The sequence below is a fragment of the Astyanax mexicanus genome, chromosome 23 (assembly GCF_023375975.1).
Source record: "Astyanax mexicanus isolate ESR-SI-001 chromosome 23, AstMex3_surface, whole genome shotgun sequence".
NCBI lineage: Eukaryota > Metazoa > Chordata > Actinopteri > Characiformes > Acestrorhamphidae > Astyanax > Astyanax mexicanus.
Genome location: NC_064430.1, coordinates 14905877 through 14924847, shown reverse-complemented (window position 1 = coordinate 14924847; position 18971 = coordinate 14905877). Strand labels below are relative to the sequence as shown.

At 41.5% G+C, this 18971-nt stretch overlaps 1 protein-coding gene across 13 annotated transcripts in view; it reads right to left on the bottom strand.

Annotated features, from left to right (window-relative positions):
- Positions 1-18971, bottom strand: part of dgkza (diacylglycerol kinase, zeta a) — a 244352-nt gene that overhangs the window by 2000 nt on the left and 223381 nt on the right. For all 13 annotated transcript variants that reach the window (XM_049471206.1, XM_049471208.1, XM_049471207.1 and 10 more), the window contains 3 exons: positions 15782-15902; positions 13691-13727; positions 12186-12285 (listed from right to left, as the gene is read on the bottom strand). In XM_049471206.1, coding sequence (XP_049327163.1) covers positions 12186-12285; positions 13691-13727; positions 15782-15902 — 258 coding nt within the window. The remainder of the gene's footprint in view (positions 1-12185; positions 12286-13690; positions 13728-15781; positions 15903-18971) is intronic.

The window sequence follows — 18971 nt, the reverse complement described above, 5'->3', positions numbered from 1 at the left end:
TCCTCTTACAGCGTCCACAGTTAATCCTGTTGGATGTGGTTGGTCCTTCTTGGTGGTATGCTGACATTACCCTGGATACCGTGGCTCTTGATACTTGATCACAAAGACTTGCTGTTTTGGTCACAGATGCTCCAGCAAGACGTGCACCGACAATTTGTCCTCTTTTGAACTTTGGTATGTCACCCATAATGTTGTGTGCATTGCAATATTTTGAGCAAAACTGTGCTCTTACTCTGCTAACTGAACCTTCACACTCTGCTCTTACTGGTGCAATGTGCAATTAATGAACATTGGCCACCAGGCTGCTCCAATTTAGCCATGAAACCTCCCACACTAAAAGCATGGTGAAGGCAGCATCGCTGTTTGGGGCTTCTTTGCTGAATCATGGCCTGCTCGTCTTGTAGAGTTTAGTTTCCTCGGAGGGGTCAGGACGGGCTCAAGAAAATGGTCTGTGATGTAGGCGTCTGTTTTTTAATGCTATTTTTATTTTATATGAAGCTATGGTGTGATAATCACAATATAGCAAAAAAATAAATAGAATCAAACTGTGTTTAAAAAAAAAATTGGCACAAGTTGTTGTGAATGTTTGAGCTCCTCCACTTGTCTGCATAACACACTTGCAGACTTGCAGCGCTGTGTGTAGCTGTTCTTAATAAACATTTTTCTTAAAGCTGATGTCTGTAAGTTTCGGGATTTGGGGGATCTGTCTCTGGCCCCCTCTGGTGAGAATGGGTAATTGCACCGAGCATGTGGAAGCATCATTTTAAACTGGGCGGGTGTGATGCAGTCTCCTTTCAGAGCGGATAAATACGATTCCAGGTTATGTTCAGTCAGAGAGAGAGAGAGAGTTCACTTCTTCTTTTCTTTTTTTACTGAGTTAATGAGCTACTGAGCTCTAAGTTTCCCCTTCTGAAGTATCCAATGCTCCACCAACCAGCTTCACTCGCGTTCAGTAAAACTGAGACGGATCCTCTTTTAGAGGCTGTACGTGTGACTTATGTACGTAAAGACACGTGACGTGGCAGAAGAACTGCCGCAAAAAGCGACCGGACACCCTAGTTTTTAGAATGAATATATTAGGCTTAGCAGGGATGGTCATTCCAGCACACTGGTACCATTTAACACAACATTTTATCCCTTCTCTGCTCAGAAATGCTTCTGCTTTCAGTTTATAAACAAGATAATAAAGACTGCTACTTTAAACAATAGGTCTATGCTTCTTCTGTGTTGCAATGTTAATTAACATAATTCTGGACAGATTTCGCTCATTCAAACAGCCCAATTTTTTTTTTAAAAGCTCAGTTGTAATGGGGGTTTAAATCAGGCTATAAGTTCAGTTGTTATACTGGTTGTCCAAATTTATGACATACTGTAGATGCATGCAGTTTTCCTTTTTTAAATGGAAAAACTGGAAAATACTATAAATTCTGTAAAGCACATGTGTCAAACACAAGGCCCGCGGGCCAGATGTGGCCCGCCACGTCCTTTTATGTGGCCCGCGAGAGCTTGTAAAATCTTAGTGTCTATAATAAATAGGTCAGAAGCGTGCTTTGACCAAAAACTACATTTCCTACAATGCTTGTCGATTGTGTTACCCGCGAAGTTACGGCTTACTGCCACTACACGGCAGTGTAGTCATTAATGTGGAAACCCTGCCGGAGGGAAGGTGTAACTTCGCGGGTGGAATTGAGACATACAAATGTTTATCCCATAATGTCCAGAAAAAGAGAAGTTGATGCAGACGGACGGCTGCGAAAGACCGGTATGCCTTTTGTGTTACGAGGAGTGTTTCTGACCAAAATAAACGCTTTTTAGGAGAGAGATAAGTTATGTGTAAATATTTATAAGACCTGGCACGTTTTAATGACGTTAATAAACATCACTGTGACAGCGCTAGTCACAGTTTCACCTCAGCAAAGGACGAGCACGTGAATCACTTATCTAACCAGCCTGTACTGATTTCTGCCCCCAATAACCCTTTCAATAACCTCTAATAGACTTTAATAGTCTTCAGTAGCCTTCAACAGTCTAACCTTGCAGCCGTGGTGTGTTCACTAAACTCCGTAGTTATAAACATCCTGAGGTTAGCAGCGCGCTAACTGACCTGTTTATAATGTAATCCCAGCAGTGCCTCCGTGATGGCTGCTCTAAACTGCTGCTGTTAGCTGCTTGGGCTGAAAGATGAACTGTAGAGAGCTGTATTATCCGGTTAGTGGGGTTAAAACCTTTATTTCCTACACAGATGAACTTAAACATTTTAAAACCGCTCCAGACTGGCTCAGCTGAGCCCTGTAGCCCGCGGCTGGGCTGTAGCTCTGACTGCAGGCTTGTGCTGCTGCAGCTCCGACTAGTGGTTGGATGAAGAACTGCTAAATCTGAGGAAATGCTAAATCTGTCACATGTTCTTAACAGCTCACAATTTTTTATTTTATATTTATTAAGGCTTATTTCAATATCAAACGTTTTGATCAAAGTTAATATAACTTGTATTTAATGTCATTATATTCACTTGTATAGTTTGGTTCTTGATTGATGGAGTTTTTGGATTTCATAACATGACAAATGAAAAGGATTTATGTTAATAGAGCAACAAGCAAACATTTTTCCCATGCAACTGTAATATTTGATTGAATAAATAATATATTGAGAGTTATTTAACATTAAGGAGTAATTACATTCATTTTATATTACATCTGGTTACATTTTATTACATTTCTAAGTTACATCTGGCCCTCAGAGGACAGCCAATATGCCAATGTGGCCCTTGGCTAAAATGAGTTTGACACCCCTGCTGTAAAGTCTCAGTACTGGTTTATATCTTAGAATGAGATATAATCAGTCGAACTTTGCACTAAATGCACTTTGTCCTGTGAGATGTTTATCACTGAGACATTTTCTTCTTATTCAATTCCCAAATCCAAAAGAGTTTTTTTCTAAACTAGTCTTAGGATTATAATGTAACATTATTGACTGCAATGAAATTGAGCTGTCAAAAACTCACTTGTACAAAACACACACAGCCTTAAGCTTTCCTGCTGATCAGAATCTATATTTTCTCTGAAGGACTTCTTGATGAGAAACATGCTGTCTGGTGAATTATTTTGAGACTTCTTGAAAACGTGTGATTCACCACACTGTCTGGCACGACATCTATTGCTCTATTGCTTATCCAGTCGCGCAGCTCCCCCTCCCCTCCCCTCCACACCGCATTTAATTGGTCCCTGCAGCTAGTGAGACATTGTTTAGTAATGAGACTCTTGAACTGAAGCCTCATCCAGCAGTCCAGAGTCTGGAAGCCTTTATAGTTCTACTTCCACAAATTCGTAACTCCATGCCCAAACAAGTGATGATTACAAACAGCTGTATGATTGTACTATATGAGCTATTTCAATGTGATATTCAACTCAATCAAAGCAGATTCATGAAATGAGTTGCATATGATGGATGCAATGGACGGATATGAGCACACTTTTTTTATTGCTCCATTTGTAAAACTAGTGTCAATAGTAGATACAGATACAGTAGATTGGTGTAAACCACTGGCTGCTGCACAGGTTATTAATCCTGCTTTATCTCATTGGGAAGAATTAATACACAAGCTAAGATACCCACCCAAGATGGCGGCGCGTTAACACGCAGCGGCCGCTCCGGGTCCGTTAAATGGTGCTTTTGTGTTACTATTTGTCGTTTTTTCCATTTATTTCCTGCAAATATGTGCATCGGTACACCCGTGCACGTTCTACCACCGCCAGACCCTGCTACAGTGGAGAAATCAGCCAGAAAACACGCTACCGGACAAGGTTCTGCAGACGCTACTTGAGCTTAGCCTGCTAAGAGACCCAGGCCGCCAGCCCGCGGTGTTTCCTGACGCCGGAGCCCAGCGGAAGTGCCATCGCAAGCGGTGCGAGCGTAAGCGGAAGCGCGGAAAGAGAGCCGGGATCCGCGCGAGGCTAAAGGCTAGTCCTAGCCGGCCGGCTATACCATCGCTCTTTCTGGCAAACGTCTGTTCCCTTGACAATAAACTGGACTACATCCGACTCCAGCGAACTACCCAGCGTGAGTTCAGAGTCTGCTGTGTTTTGGTTTTTGTGGAATCGTGGCTGAACGACAACATTCCGGACAGCGCCATTCAGCTAGCCGGGCTAACCGCGTTCAGAGCGGATAGGAGCGCGGCTCTATCCGGGAAGACCCGCGGTGGAGGCGTGTGTGTTTACATCAACACGGAATGGTGTAACAACGCTGTGACTGTCGCCAAACACTGCTCTCCGCTGGTGGAGTTCCTGATAATCAAGTGCAGACCTTTTTATTTAGTACGGGAGTTCTCCGCCGTGCTAATAGCTGCTGTCTACATCCCAACCAGCGCTAGCATTGGTGCTAATGCTAAAGAGGCTCTGTGTGAACTCTATCGGACTATCAGCGATCTGCAGAACAAACACCCAGACAGACTGTTTATTATCGCCGGAGATTTCAACCACGCAAATCTCAAGTCAGTGCTCCCTAAATTCCATCAACATGTGGACTTTGCAACGAGAGGAGCGAGCGCGCTGGATCTTGTTTACACAAACATCCCCAGCGCGTACCGGGCGGAGCCCCGCCCCCACCTCGCTTTCTCGGACCACATGTGTGTTTGGCTGACTCCAACATACACACCACTCATCAGACGCTCCAGACCAGTTCAGAAGCAGGTGAAAACCTGGCCGGCAGGCTCCATCTCTGCCCTTCAGGACTGTTTTGAGTGCACTGCATGGGACATGTTTAGGGAGGCTGCTACTGAAGGCGATTCTGTTGATTTGGAGGAGTATGCAGCATCAGTCACTGGCTACATCAGCAAGTGTATTGATGATGTCACTGTCTCCAAGACCATCACCACACACCCAAACCAGAAGCCTTGGATGACTGCTGAGGTACGTGCGCTGCTGAGGACCCGTGACTCCGCCTTCAGAGTGGGTGACAAGGTGGCCCTGAGGAAAGCGAGAGACGACCTGTCACGAGCCATCAGAGAGGCAAAGCGCGCACACGCCCAGAGAATCCACAGCCACTTCAAGGACACGGGTGACGCGCGGCGCATGTGGCAGGGCATCCAGGCAATCACCAACTACAGAACAATGCCACCGTCCTGTGAACGTGATGCCTCCCTCCCTGATGCCCTGAACAACTTTTATGCACGGTTTGAGGCACAAAACAACACGATGGTGAGAAAGACCATGCCCAAGCCGGACGAGCAGGTGTTGTGCCTGACTGCAGTGGACGTGAGGAACACTCTGCGCAGAGTCAACCCACGAAAAGCTGAAGGACCAGACAACATCCCCGGCAGAGTACTCAGGGAGTGCGCAGACCAGCTGACAGATGTTCTCACGGACATCTTCAACATCTCCCTGTGCAGCGCCACTGTCCCAACGTGCCTCAAGTCCACCACCATTGTCCCCGTGCCGAAGAAGTCCACAGTGTCCTGCCTCAATGACTACCGTCCCGTTGCGCTTACACCCATCATCATGAAGTGCTTCGAAAGGCTAGTCATGAGGAATATCAAGACACAACTGCCCTCTTCACTGGACCCCCTGCAGTTTGCGTATCGTCCCAATCGCTCCACGGACGATGCCATCACCACTACTCTTCATCTCTCCCTCACCCACCTGGAGAAGAAGGACACTTCCGTCAGAATGCTGTTCATAGACTTCAGTTCAGCATTCAACACCATCATCCCACAGAACCTCATCAGGAAGCTAAGCTCGCTCGGCCTCAACACCCCCCTCTGCAACTGGATCCTGGACTTTCTGACGGGGAGACCCCAGTCAGTCCGGTTCGGGGGCAGCACCTCCAGCTCCATCACACTGAACACTGGGGCCCCCCAGGGCAGTGTCCTGAGTCCTCTGCTGTTCACCCTGCTGACTCATGACTGTGCTGCAAAACACAGTTCTAACAGCTTTATCAAGTTCGCCGATGATACAACCGTGCTGGGTCTCATCACCAAAGGCGACGAGTCAGCATACAGAGAGGAGGTGCAGGGGCTGACAGACTAGTGTACAGTCAACAACCTTCACCTGAATGTGGACAAGACAAAGGAAATGGTTGTTGACTTCAGGAGAGCACAACACACCCACTCTCCACTCAACATCGACGGGTCCTCTGTGGAGATTGTTAAGAGCACCAAGTTCCTTGGTGTCCACTTAGCAGATAACCTCACCTGGACCCTGAACACCAGCTCTACAGCCAAGAAAGCCCAGCAGCGTCTCTACTTCCTCCGGAAGCTGAGAAAGGCCCGTCTCCCTCCACCCATCCTCACACTCTTCTATAGAGGGACCATTGAGAGCATCCTGAGCAGCTGCATCACTGCCTGGTTTGGGACCTGCACCGTCTCTGACCGCAAGACCCTGCAGCGTATTGTGAGGACAGCTGAGAGGATCATCGGCGTCTCTCTCCCCTCCATCACGGACATTTACACCACCCGCAGCATCCGCAAAGCAACCAGCATTGTGAATGACCCCACCCATCCCTCACACGAACTGTTCTCCCTCCTGCCTTCGGGAAGAAGGTACCGCAGCATCCGGTCCAGCACGACCAGATTCTGCAACAGCTTCTACCCCCAAGCCATCAGACTCCTCAACTGCAGAGACTGAACTGATGGTTTTCTGTACATGCACACACACTCTTACCCCACTTACCCCAGAAAATGGAAGCACCAAAACCCTACTACCTCACTGGACTTTTTCTTTTTTGCACACTGCATAATTTGCACACTGTCTTGTTATTTATTATTCTTTGTCTGTATTGTGTTGTATTGTCTGTTTGTACTTTTGTACTGTTGCACTTATTGTTCTGTCTACACTGTGTTTATGTGCACCATGGTCCCTGGAGGAACCTTGTTTCGTTTCACTGTGTACTCTGTATATAGCTGAAATGACAATTAAAAACCACTTTGACTTTGACTTTGACATGGTAGCACTAATAATATACACATTAAAGGAGAACTCCATTGTGAAATGGATTTGAGGTGTATTGAAACATGATAACAAGTACAAATGTTTGTAGAATAGCCAATACAATACAATACAATGCTAGTGATAGGGGCATAGAGTTACCCATGCAAATATCCTTTAATAATCACAATTGTACAGCACGCTCAAAGTAACTCCATACTTTATTGGTGAGACCCCGATGACCCTGACATTTAAAACAAGGCACTGAGAACTTTTAAAGCACACCAGCATTAAATTAAGTCATGATAATTTGACTGACAAGCATGAACAAATAGGTTGGATAACAGGGAAACAGATTGCAAAATGAATTTCAGAGAAATGCATAAATATTATAGAGATATTTTCAGCAATAGATGGAAAAATGCATTTCCACTTTGAGTTTGTAAACGGTATAAAAATAGTGATTTCTTTGCATTAGTAACTCTATGCCCCTATCACTAGCATTAAAAGCCGGTTGGAAGCATTAGCTAAAAGCGCTGTATTCTGAAATGCTGGGAGTGAATGAAAGTGGGCTATTTGACAATACTTTGTGCTCATTATCATTTTACAATGGAGTTCTCCTTTAAATGTAAAAAAAATGCTGAAATATGAAACATTGCATGAATTGCCCAAACCTGGAGCCACAGAAAAAATATGTTTTTAAGCGAATCAAGATGTTCCCAAGCAGGTATATAAGATGTGATCTGCGGCAAGAAAAAAACAAACAAAAACATTACCATAGGAGCACAGTGTTCTGTATACCTATTTTATTATTGCTACTATGTTATTTCTTTATGGTGTCTTCTTTTCATTGAGGTAAAGGGGGTTGATAATCTGTACAGCTTTGTATAAAGGAGTTTCAGCGAAGTTTCTTCAGCACCAAGGCAGGAGCAATATTAGCATTAGCTGCTAAATGGAACGCTAGCTCTTTCGCCGTTCAAAGGTGAGTTTTTATCGGACTGTGGTCTGCAAGTTTACCATGTTAAAACAAGCTTTATGGGACGAACTGCTTGTGTAAGAATCTAACTAAATTAAACTAATAGCAGGTTTCTGTGAAGCATGGTGAAGGGTGCATCGCTGTTTGGGGCTGCTTTGCTGCTTTAGGATGTATTTTTAGCATGTATTGTGATCACTAAGAGAACAATGAATTTGGAGGTGTATAAGTTTAAGAATGTATAAGCACCAGGAGGGGCATTGGTAATGTGACAAGACAATGACCCAAACTACACAAGTCAACAAGTAAATGATTAATGAATAAGATTTCAAGGCAAAACACATGGTGTGTGGACATATGTCGAATGACAATGACATCAGATAAATTTAATATTTTAAATTTGATCTGTAGGTATTTTACTTTAGTTTCAAATGCTGAAAAATAGAGCAACTGTCTGCAATATTGAACTCCTACATTAACTGGCTAGGGGTGAATGAGGTCTGGGGCAGGGTTATAAACCACACTGCTCTAGAGGACTGGTTTTGAGCTGAATAGCTCAGACATAGATGTCCCCTGGACCTCTCTGCATTATTGTCTATGAAGGCAGGGCAGTGCCAGAGCCCGTGAATGGCTCTTAGTGCTAACATAGGCAGGCCTATGGGGAGGCAGAACGCTCTGGACTCTTCTGCTCAGAGCATAAACCTGCCTCACTGTCCGCACGGCACTTTCTTTGTTGGATGCTACAAATGAGGTTGGCTTTGTGTGTGAAAAAGAGTGGCTAACACAGAATTACATGCAGTTCTGCTTATCGGGTTTTCAGGTAAAACGCCTGCTCTGAAATAACAAGGATGTGAGCCAGACAAAGGAAAGTGTTCACAATGAGGAAAAGAAAAAACACACATAGAGGAGCTCCCGTTCTATTCCATTCCATTACATAAAAAAAAAGAAGACATTACAGCAAGTTCAGACGGAACACAGCTTTGCCTATTGTAGCTTTTAAAATAAAGAGAAACTGAAAAAGAAGCTGAGATTGCAGACATACCAACCAGCAGAACAGAAAGAACGCTACGCCTGAAAAAACATGTGGAATGTTGGTTCATTGTTTCCCAAACCCAAGAAGATAACCCAAGACAAAAAAGGAGGGAAGGAGAGCGCTAGCTATTTCCCCGTTCAGAGGTGAGTATTATCGGCCTTTAGCCTGCTGCTAACCCTGGCTAGCACTGCTGGAGCAGCATTACAATTAGCCACTAACTGAGCTAGCTATTTTGTCATTCAGAGGGTAGTATATTGGACTGTAGACAGTGTGTTTACCATGTTAAAACAAGCTACGTGGGACGAACCGCTAGCTTATATCGCCCTGTCTTAACAGACCACTCAGGTTTCCTCAGTGTAGTGCTGTCAGGTGGCATTAGCCGCTAACTGCTAGTGGTTAGCGGCTAATGCCAATGCTCCAGCCTTAGTGCTGTAGAAATGCGGGAATCTAAGCTTACTGTAAACAATCGGAAAGAGTTTTCTGGAGAAAAATCTGTGAAGAGTAACATCCAGCGCTCGATTGACTTTAAAAGAAAGTCTTTTATTACAGTTTTGTTTACTTAGCTTAGCTTTACTTAACTTAGTTAGCTACCCCCCCACCATTACCACCACATTCATTCATTGGTCCCAAACCCAAGAAGGTATCCCAAGACAGAGAAAAGAGAGAGAGAGAGAGAGAGAGAGAGAGAGAAAAAGAAGAAAGAGCAAGAGTGAGCCAGCAGCACCAGGAAGGAAGTAAGGAAGAGTAATGATTTGGTTTTAATGATTTAATGCACTAATAAGTACTTGTGCTCTGGCGTTTATGGTGCTTAAAGCCACTGGTGCTTAAAGGTACTGCGCTATGAAGTCAGGTCGAAGTCAGCTGCTCCACCTGAAGGAAAGCGAGGTTTGCCAGGCCAGACGATGGAAACCGATCCCATCTGTCATGAGCAAATGCTGACTCAGGTCTCAGGAGCTGACTCAAAGAGCCAAACGAAGAGTCAGAGCGGCCACCAGCTGAAGCCTGGAAGGCACATCAGTGCCCTCCCTGTCAGACAGACCTACAAGCGGCACCAAAATTACAGACCTCGCACAGGAGTTGATTTTTTTTTTCCACCAGCCGTTGTGCCAAAGCAATGACGCACGTAGGAAAGTTTAAGAGGATGATTAGAAAATCACTTCCATCCTCAGTTACAGAGCATTACATTTTGATTAGGTTCTCAGGTTAAATACTGTATAGCTGAGGATAAGTAGAGCACTGCAATTGACTGCAATTGGCTGCAATTGACACTGCGTTGACTGTGTGTCTGTTTTGTATTTGTTATAAAACAAAACAAAAAATTTAATGAAATTAATCAGAAGTTAATAGAGCACTATAATAATCAATTTCTTTGGGAATGCCAAGGGTTGATAAAACTAAAGGCAGATTAAAAGGAAAATATTGATGATTCCGGAAGTTTATAAGATGTGTTGCTGCAATTAAACCTTCACTTTTATAAATATTCACTTGAGCTTCCTCTATGGCGCCACATCAATGTCAAAAGTCAGGGTGCAAAAATAACAGGCGAAAAAAATTAACCAGTGTGTTTTAAAATTTTGTGTGTGTGAATTAACTTTCACAAATGTGAAACATGCAAGCAAAAAAAGGGAATCGTGTGCGCGCTGAACAGAATATCGCTCTCAAGCTTTATTTTTCTCCTCTCACATGTTTTTTTTCCCTCTTGAATTCACAGTTCTTTTTGTGCGCCATGCAAATTACATGTGGCTGCAGTTTGGGCTCGAGTGAGTTTTTTGCTGGCTATGCTAACATCCAAACAACCCGCTCTCCGGCTCTCCGGATCTGTCTGCCCGGGTTCAGTGCCTGGAGCGACTGGCTCTACGGAGATCTAACTCTCCCTCCTTCTTTTTCCAAGAGCTGAAGGTAGGCGGTCCTTCACAAACCTTGGAGATATCAGCCAATAGCGTTCGCTGAGGCAGGCGACCCTGACCCTGCCCCCAAACTGTCAAAACCAACTCTTTCAAAACTCAAGCGTAAAACAACTTACTCGAGCCCAAACTGCTGCCGCAGGAAATTTGCATGTCGCGTGAGGGGAGCTGTGAATTTGAGAGGAAAAAATTATTTCCTTTTCACATTTGTGCTCACGAGAAGTTAATTTACACACATAAAACTGTTTTTACACACATAAAAGTTTTTTTCACCTGTTATTTTGGCGCCCCCGACTTTTGACATCGATTTGACGCCATATTCCCCACATTTAACATAAAATATTATGTAGCCCTGCTAAATTTCCCTGTTTTATAGAAAAAAGTTAATTTTTTGAGCACAAGTTCATTTGTGCTCAAAAATTTTAATTCACTAACTAAACGACTAATATCTGTTGCCAAATCTTTTTTTAGTTGGAGCACGGTGATTGGTTGAAAAGCCAGAGTAGTGGGCAGGGCTAGGAGCTGTGTAGAGAGCAGAGCGAGAGAGACTGAGAGATTGAGCACTAGATTTGTGCCCAACACATGTCCAAAATGTGGCCAACAGACAGTTAAACCAGCTATGTGACCATTTAAAGTATCTTTTATATATATAAATATAAATATATATATAGGCTTTGTCAACGTAATAAAACTTTTTATTCTGTTGTTGGAAGCTAGCCACAATGATGTGTATTCGGTTGATAGCTAACTCAGGGCTAAAGTATGATTAAAGTTTGCTGCTTAGTTAGGCTGAATTGTGTAAATACACAGACATAATGTTTTGGGAGAGCCATTGAGCTGCATAGAGCTAGAGCTGCTGACAAGGGAGCTGTGTCTGACTCTGAAATATTGTCATTAAAATGTTATGACCACAGACAATCGATTTACATGTGTGAAGTGATGTATGGATTAGAAGTGAAAGGGCTTTCTAATAAAAGACAAAGAAATGTTTGGTATTTTGTGCAATTTATTAACGTCTTTAGTCCTAATGGCTGATTGGTAGAGATGGCTTAACCAGGTGCCCTGTCCACTGTGGGCGATAATGCCTTCTATAATGTACTTCCGGTACAAACATGACAAAAAAAAAAAAAAAAACACAGCAGAAATGCAATGCCCCATCACTCTGACTCCTGATATCACACCTCGCTCAAATCATCCGTGATCATTCACAGGGCCTTGCCATGAGCATGCTGGCCAGTATTCAGTCTCACCAGAAGACAGTGAGTAACACACTGTTATCCCAAGACCTTTGGCATGTCATAGCCTTACCCACCCATACAGGAATTAGTCATTAGTAACATACTGATCTCTCTGCATACCTGTAAGTCTGTCTTCATAAGAGATGCTCCCGCCTCTACCAAGTAGTGACAGATCGTCCTCTGACACATCGAGGCCGCCTTGTGCAATACTGTCTCGCCACTGCGAAAGAGGGAGTGACGGAGAGAGATAGATAAAAGAGAAAAGTGAGCTCTGTGCTTAGAACAGAATAATGACTAGAGAAAATATGGATGCTGTGGTTCTATTTCTTTCTGTTCTGTAGAAATAAGGAAATGAGGACAAAACTGTTTTATTTCCAGCATGTCTCAGACTGCCTTCATTGAGTTTACAGTGCAGCATGAGGAACCATTTTCACTGGATGCTCAGTTTATTCTACACAAGTTTGTCAATGACTTCATTCTTTAGTGTAACTCTACTTACTGTATTTTTTGCACTAAAAGGTCCACTTAAAACTCTTTAATTTTCCAAAAAATCATCAGTGCGCCTTTTGTATGATTTTTTTAGTCAGGTTGTAAGGAGCAGTAAAGCCACTTCACTAAACGACAGCGTTATACAGGAGTTTCAGTTTAGTGCTCCAGCACCAAGACTGGACTAGCATTAGCATTAGTCACTAACCGTGCTATGCGCTAGCTATTTCCACGTTCAGAGGTGAGTATTATCAGCCTGTAGCCTGCTGCTAACCTCGGCTAGCATTGCTGGAGCAGCATTAGCATTACCCGCTTACTGCACTAAACGCTAACTCTTTAGCAGTTCAGAGATAAGTATTATCAGCCTGTAGCCTGCTGCTAACCCCGGCTAGCATTGCTGGAGCAGCATTAGCATTACCTAACCATTATCTAAACGCTAACCATGCTATCTCTTTTGTTGTTCAGAGGGTAGTATATTGGACTGTACCATGTTAAAACAAGCTACGTGGGATGAACCGCTAGCTAATAGTGCCCTGGTTTACCAGAACACTCAGGGTTTCTCAGTGTAGTGCTGTCAGGCAGCATTAGCTGCTAACTGTTAGCGGTTAATGCTAATGCTCCAGCCTTAGTGCTGGAGAAACTTGGGAGTCTAAGCTTATTGTAAATAAACGAAAACAGTTTTCAGGAGAGAAATCTGTGTAGATTAACATCCTGCACTTGTTTGACTTAAAAACATCCTTATAGTGTCTCTTAAAATGTGCCTTATAATCCCATGCGCCTTATGTATGAAAATAGACCACAAAATAGACGTTTATTGATAGTGCACCATACAATACGGAACAGTTAAGTAGGTTACCATTAATAAAATTGATTTTTGAGTGAAATTTATAAAAATGGGCCAACAGTAGCACAGAGAAAACTTTTGAAATTTGTTTTTGAGGTTGTTCTCTCTATGTTAATTCTACAGTCACTGCTTAAAAATGACCTGTAACTCAATAGTAGTATTATGGACTATACATAAACTACACCCCAGTAATGCTTACACTAGCAAAAGTGACAGGACATATAAAAAGGTCAGATAAGAGATGGATTATATACTGTAGCAGAAATTACAGGGAAAATGACTTTGTGGTTCTTACTTTTCTTTCTCCGTCACATCCAATATATCGGTGGGTGCTGTTGGAACAGAAGAATACACAGAGAAAAACAAAAGCTGTTAACAAGTCTTGGGTGTTCTGAGGTTTAGGTTGGCGTTTTTTTATGTAGCTGATGTTTATTTACTGTACTGTATCCAGTTTGTTAGCATGAGGTTTTTAAGCTTGTTTTAAACAAGTTACAAAACACAGGGATTGTTTATGAACTGCTGGAGTCACACTGCCAACATCTGAATTGCTATGATTTATTGTAGGTGTAGATAAACAAACCTGTATTTTGAGCCATGTGCTATAGTTTATTTATTATAGATCTTTCAGTTTCACGTGTTAGTGATTTTCTTTTTTCTATCATTTCTGTTTATACAGCTCTGGAAAAAAAATAAGAGACTTCAAGACACTTTGGTTTCTGAATCAGTTTCTCTGATTTTGCTATTTATAGGTATATGTTTGAGTATATAAAAAATATTGTAATTTAGAGCATTTATTTGCAGAAAATGTCATATTCATATTCATAAAGTTTTAAGAGTTTAGAAATCAATATTTAGTGGAATAACCCTGGTTTTTATTCTTAGTTTTCATGCATCGTGGCATGTTCTCCTCCACCAGTCTTACACACTGCTTTTGGATAATTTTATGACACTCCTGGTGCAAAAATTCAAGCAGTTCAGCTTGGTTTGATGGCTTGTGATCATCCTCTTGATTATATTCCAGAGGTTTTTAATTTGGTAAAATCAAAGAAACTCATCATTTTTATGTGGTCTCTTATTTTTCCCAGAGCTGTATATACTATATAATCTGAGAACTGAACCAAAGTGGCTTAATGTAGCTGTTTTGAGTTTGCTCTCTAAATAAGAAGGATTTGTAAAAGTGAGCAATGCCTTGCCAAAAATAAAAGCTTTCAGTGGATCTACGATCAAAAAGGAGTTTATTCACATACAGTTAGATCCATAAGCATTTGGACAGTGACACAATGAAACAAATGAGATGTAACTGAAGAGTAGACTTTCAGGTTTAATTCAAGCGGCTGAACAAAAATATCCAATGAAGCGTTTAGGAATTACAATATTTATATATGCAAACATATCGCCTCTGATTGGCTTACAGCACTGCAAAGCAGTTAGAAACGTTTTAAAATAGAGAAATTTTTACACTAATAACAGTTTCTGCAATGTCATTATGTTACTTTGCAACATGTGTAATGCCATGCTAAGTGCAGTTGAGCCAATGATCTAGTCTTAGAGTCTCTGTAAAACGAGAAATCCACCGGAGATCCTATGTAAACCTATAGTTACTTACACACGGAGGTGGGTAGTCCAGGTCCAGAAAGTAAAAATCCATCCCAGTGTTTTGTTGGCTGAGCCGCAGCAGAGCCACTCGGGCAGTTGGAACAAAACCCTGGGGTGGACTTTTACCTTTAACTAGTGTAAAATGAACTTAAGACAAAACTAAAGGCAGAAAGACACACAAACCAGCAACAACTAAAGACTGAAGCTGTAATAAAGCATCATAAAGAAGGAAACCCAGTGTTTGGTGATGTTAGTGGGTTCCAGACTTCAGGTACTTATTGCCTGCAAAGAATTCTTAATAAAGTATTAAAATTAACATTTTATTCATGGTAAAGTTAATTTGTTCAATAACTTTTTAACCTCAGTAATGCTCAAAACACTTTGTAGCATATTTGTTTTTTTAACCCTTGAATTAAACTTGAGCCTAGACTTTAATTTAAGGCATCTCATTTGTTTCATTTCAAATCCAGTGTGGCAACATGCAGAGCCCAAATCACAAAGATCGTGTCACTGTCCAAATATTTATGGGCCTAACTGGAAAGCTGGAAAGGGTCACAAAGTCATTTTAAACAACTATTGATTCGCTTATTGAGGGTTCGCTTACTTTTTCCATGAACACTTTAAGTGCTGAATAAGCAAATGAGCTGAGAACTGAACCAGCATGACTCTAGAAGATCGTGGTCGCTGTGAAAGTGTGATCTCACTCTATGAATCAGTAAATCTGTCTAAGCTGAAATGGGCTACAGAGTGCTGAACTGAGACTGTTAGTATGCATACGGGACCAACTCACCATTATCTATGACGTATCTGACGATTTCTTTACTGGCTACGTCCACAGCATGGTGTAGTAGAGTGCGGCCTGCTGAATCCTGAACAAACAGGTCTGCTCCCTGCTTATGTAGGTCCATCAACTACAGAGACAAAAAACAAAAAAAATAGTTAAAAACACATACAGACCACAGATCAGATTTATTGTATTGTATTGAGTTTGTATTTGTAAATGATTTATACACTACTTATAAGCCTTTTTTCTTTGTGAGTGTTATTGGTGCTTAATTAGGGGTCTATCTTGGTCTATTAGTGACTTATTAACCCCTTATTAACTCAATAAACTCCAGCACAGCCATAACCTTACCAAACTCACATAGATCAAACTGCTGCCAATTATAATAACACTAATAACATGTAGAATTATCTAATAGTCAATGCTTAATAATCTTCTTAACAGGGTACTAACATAACTGCTTATTAGGCACCATAAGAACTAATACAGACATTATTAATCATTTCCACATAATAGACCCCTAATTAAGCACCAATAACACACAACAATAGCAGAATAAAGCCTAACAAATAGTGAATAAATCATTTACAGTGTCTAGTTAAGACTTAATTAAGCAAATAATAAGACATTACTAAGTGCCTAATTTGTGTTCCTTAAAATAAAGTAAAATAAAAATATTATTATTTAGAGCATTTATTTGCAGAAAATGAGAAATGACTGAAATAACAAAAAAAGATGCAGAGCTTTCAGACCTCAAATAATGCAAAGAAAACAAGTTCATATTCATAGTGAAGTTTTAAGAGTTCAGAAATCAGTATTTGGCGGAATCACCCTGGTTTTTAATTACTGTTTTCATGCATCTTGGCATGTTCTCCTCCACCAGTCTTACACACTGCTTTTGGATAACTTTATGCCTCTACTCCTGGTGCAAAAAAAATTCAAGCAGTTCAGCTTGGTTTGATGGCTTGTGATCATCCATCTTCCTCATTTTCCTGATTATATTCTAGAGGTTTTCAATTTGGTAAAATCAAATAAATTCATAACTTTTTAAGTGGTCTCTTATTTTTTTTTTTCAAAGCCTATTAATCTGAATCATGTCGTACAGTTAGGTAAATTTATGTAACTATAGGAGATGTGCTCCAGGACTCTTTTTTTGTATTTTGTAGTGTGTTTGCCCAGCCAGGGATTTAGACCTTAGTCTAAATGCTATGGGGGAGATGATATTTTTACCTATAGGGGTTGGATAACGAAATAATAACCACAATAATTTATTGTCCCAACGGACAGTTCTGGTGGAAACAGGAGAGTTGAGATGCACATTGAATTCTGCCGTGATTTGGGCAGTCGTGGTTTTATGTTTTTAATACAATATGGGTTAGCACCTGAACATCCTTTCAGACAGCTTCCTCTTGCATCCACAGTTAATCCTGTTGGATGTGGTTGGTCCTTCTTGGTGGATACCGTGGCTCTTGATACATCACAAAGACTTGCTGTTTTGGTCACAGATGCACTAGCAAGACGTGCTCCAACAATTTGTCCTCTTTTAAACTCTGGTATGTCACCCATAATGTTGTGTACATTGCAATATTTTGAGCAAAACTGTGCTCTTACCCTGCTAATTGAACCTTCACACTCTTACTGCTCTTACTGGTGCAATGTGCAATTAATGAAGATTGGCCACCAGGCTGCTCCAATTTAGCCATGAAACCTCCCACACTAAAATTACAGGTGTTTCAGTTTCATTGTCCAACCCCTGTACTACTCTACACCAGCCTACATCACACGCTTTTAATGTATAATGTATTTAAAGAACTGTCTCTATCCATGTTATGCACTCTTGTATATGATAATAATAGTAATCCCTGCTTATGTAGCCTATTTACTTCATACAAATCCTGCCTTCATGGCACTTTAATGCTTCTTTACGATGCTTCCTCCTACATACATCCCTCTATACATCCTATAAACACATGAACGTATGCTGTGCAGCACAGAAGCTTATGACCTGGCTCTGCTCGGCTGATTCCTGGGTAGCTGGCGCCGCCATCGCAGACGCCAGATTAAAAGGCAGAGTACTGACTGGACTGTGCGTCTGTGAGTGTGTGTGTGTGTGTGTTTGCTGCTTAAAGGCTGATGTGGACAGTGCGGCGCGTGTGTTTGGAAGCAGAGAGCGCTGGATGATGAATGCTGGGAGAGAACTGAAGAGACTGGCCTAATCCTCAGTGATGGAGGACTATTTGTATTCCTTAGTGCGCTGATTACAGACACAGGCGGTGCGCCATCAGCCTGTGTGTTCGGGTTTGAGGTGCACAGCGCACACATGCTGGTGCTGGTCCTTTATTACAGATAACAGCAGCAGTGATTTATGAGCTATTATTATGAGTCATTATTATTAGTTATGAGGTATTATCAGAATCGCTCTTTTCATCTGGAGAAAGTCTGGATTTGAGCAGCGTTTCATTTGAGCTTGGATGTCGGAATTTCCCAGTTCCAAGTATGTAAAATGAGCTGGAACGCTTCTACAGGTTGGATATCATACTAGGAAAGTTAGGAGAGTTCAGAATCCAAGATGGCTGCATTATACAGTAGTAAATGTAGTAGCAATATTATCCTACAGTATAATACAGTTTAGTATGACTTCTTTATCTTGGTGTCTCATTAAATCAGCTGAACTCCCTAAAACAGTGCAAACAGATCTAGCTTATGCTGCATTCGTTTGGTCTCTTGCATATCGAAATTTCCAAAGCAGCATGAACTGACTAATTGTCACGTAAAACCTGTAAATCCTTCCCAAAGTCACTGATCATTTAAATGTCAAATAAGAATGTGCTTTGGTGCATTATTCTAATCGGAACACTATTTTTAAATATCTATAAATATTTATATAAGAAAGTAAGAAGTAGACTCATGTTTCTAAAGAAGAGATATTAGTCTTAATTATAAGCCAATTTTAATGTTTAACGAAAAAAAAAATACAAGCTCATTTTAAATGCATATACACCAGTATATAAAAGAGACCACTTAATAATTATGTTTTTACTTGAATTTACCAAGTTTGAAATCTCTGGAATATTTTCAAGAGGAAGATGGATGATCACAAACCATCAAACCAAGCAGAACTGCTTGATTTTTTTGCACCAGGAGTAAAGGCATAAAGTTATCCAAAAGCAGTGTGTAAAACTGGTGGAGTAGAACA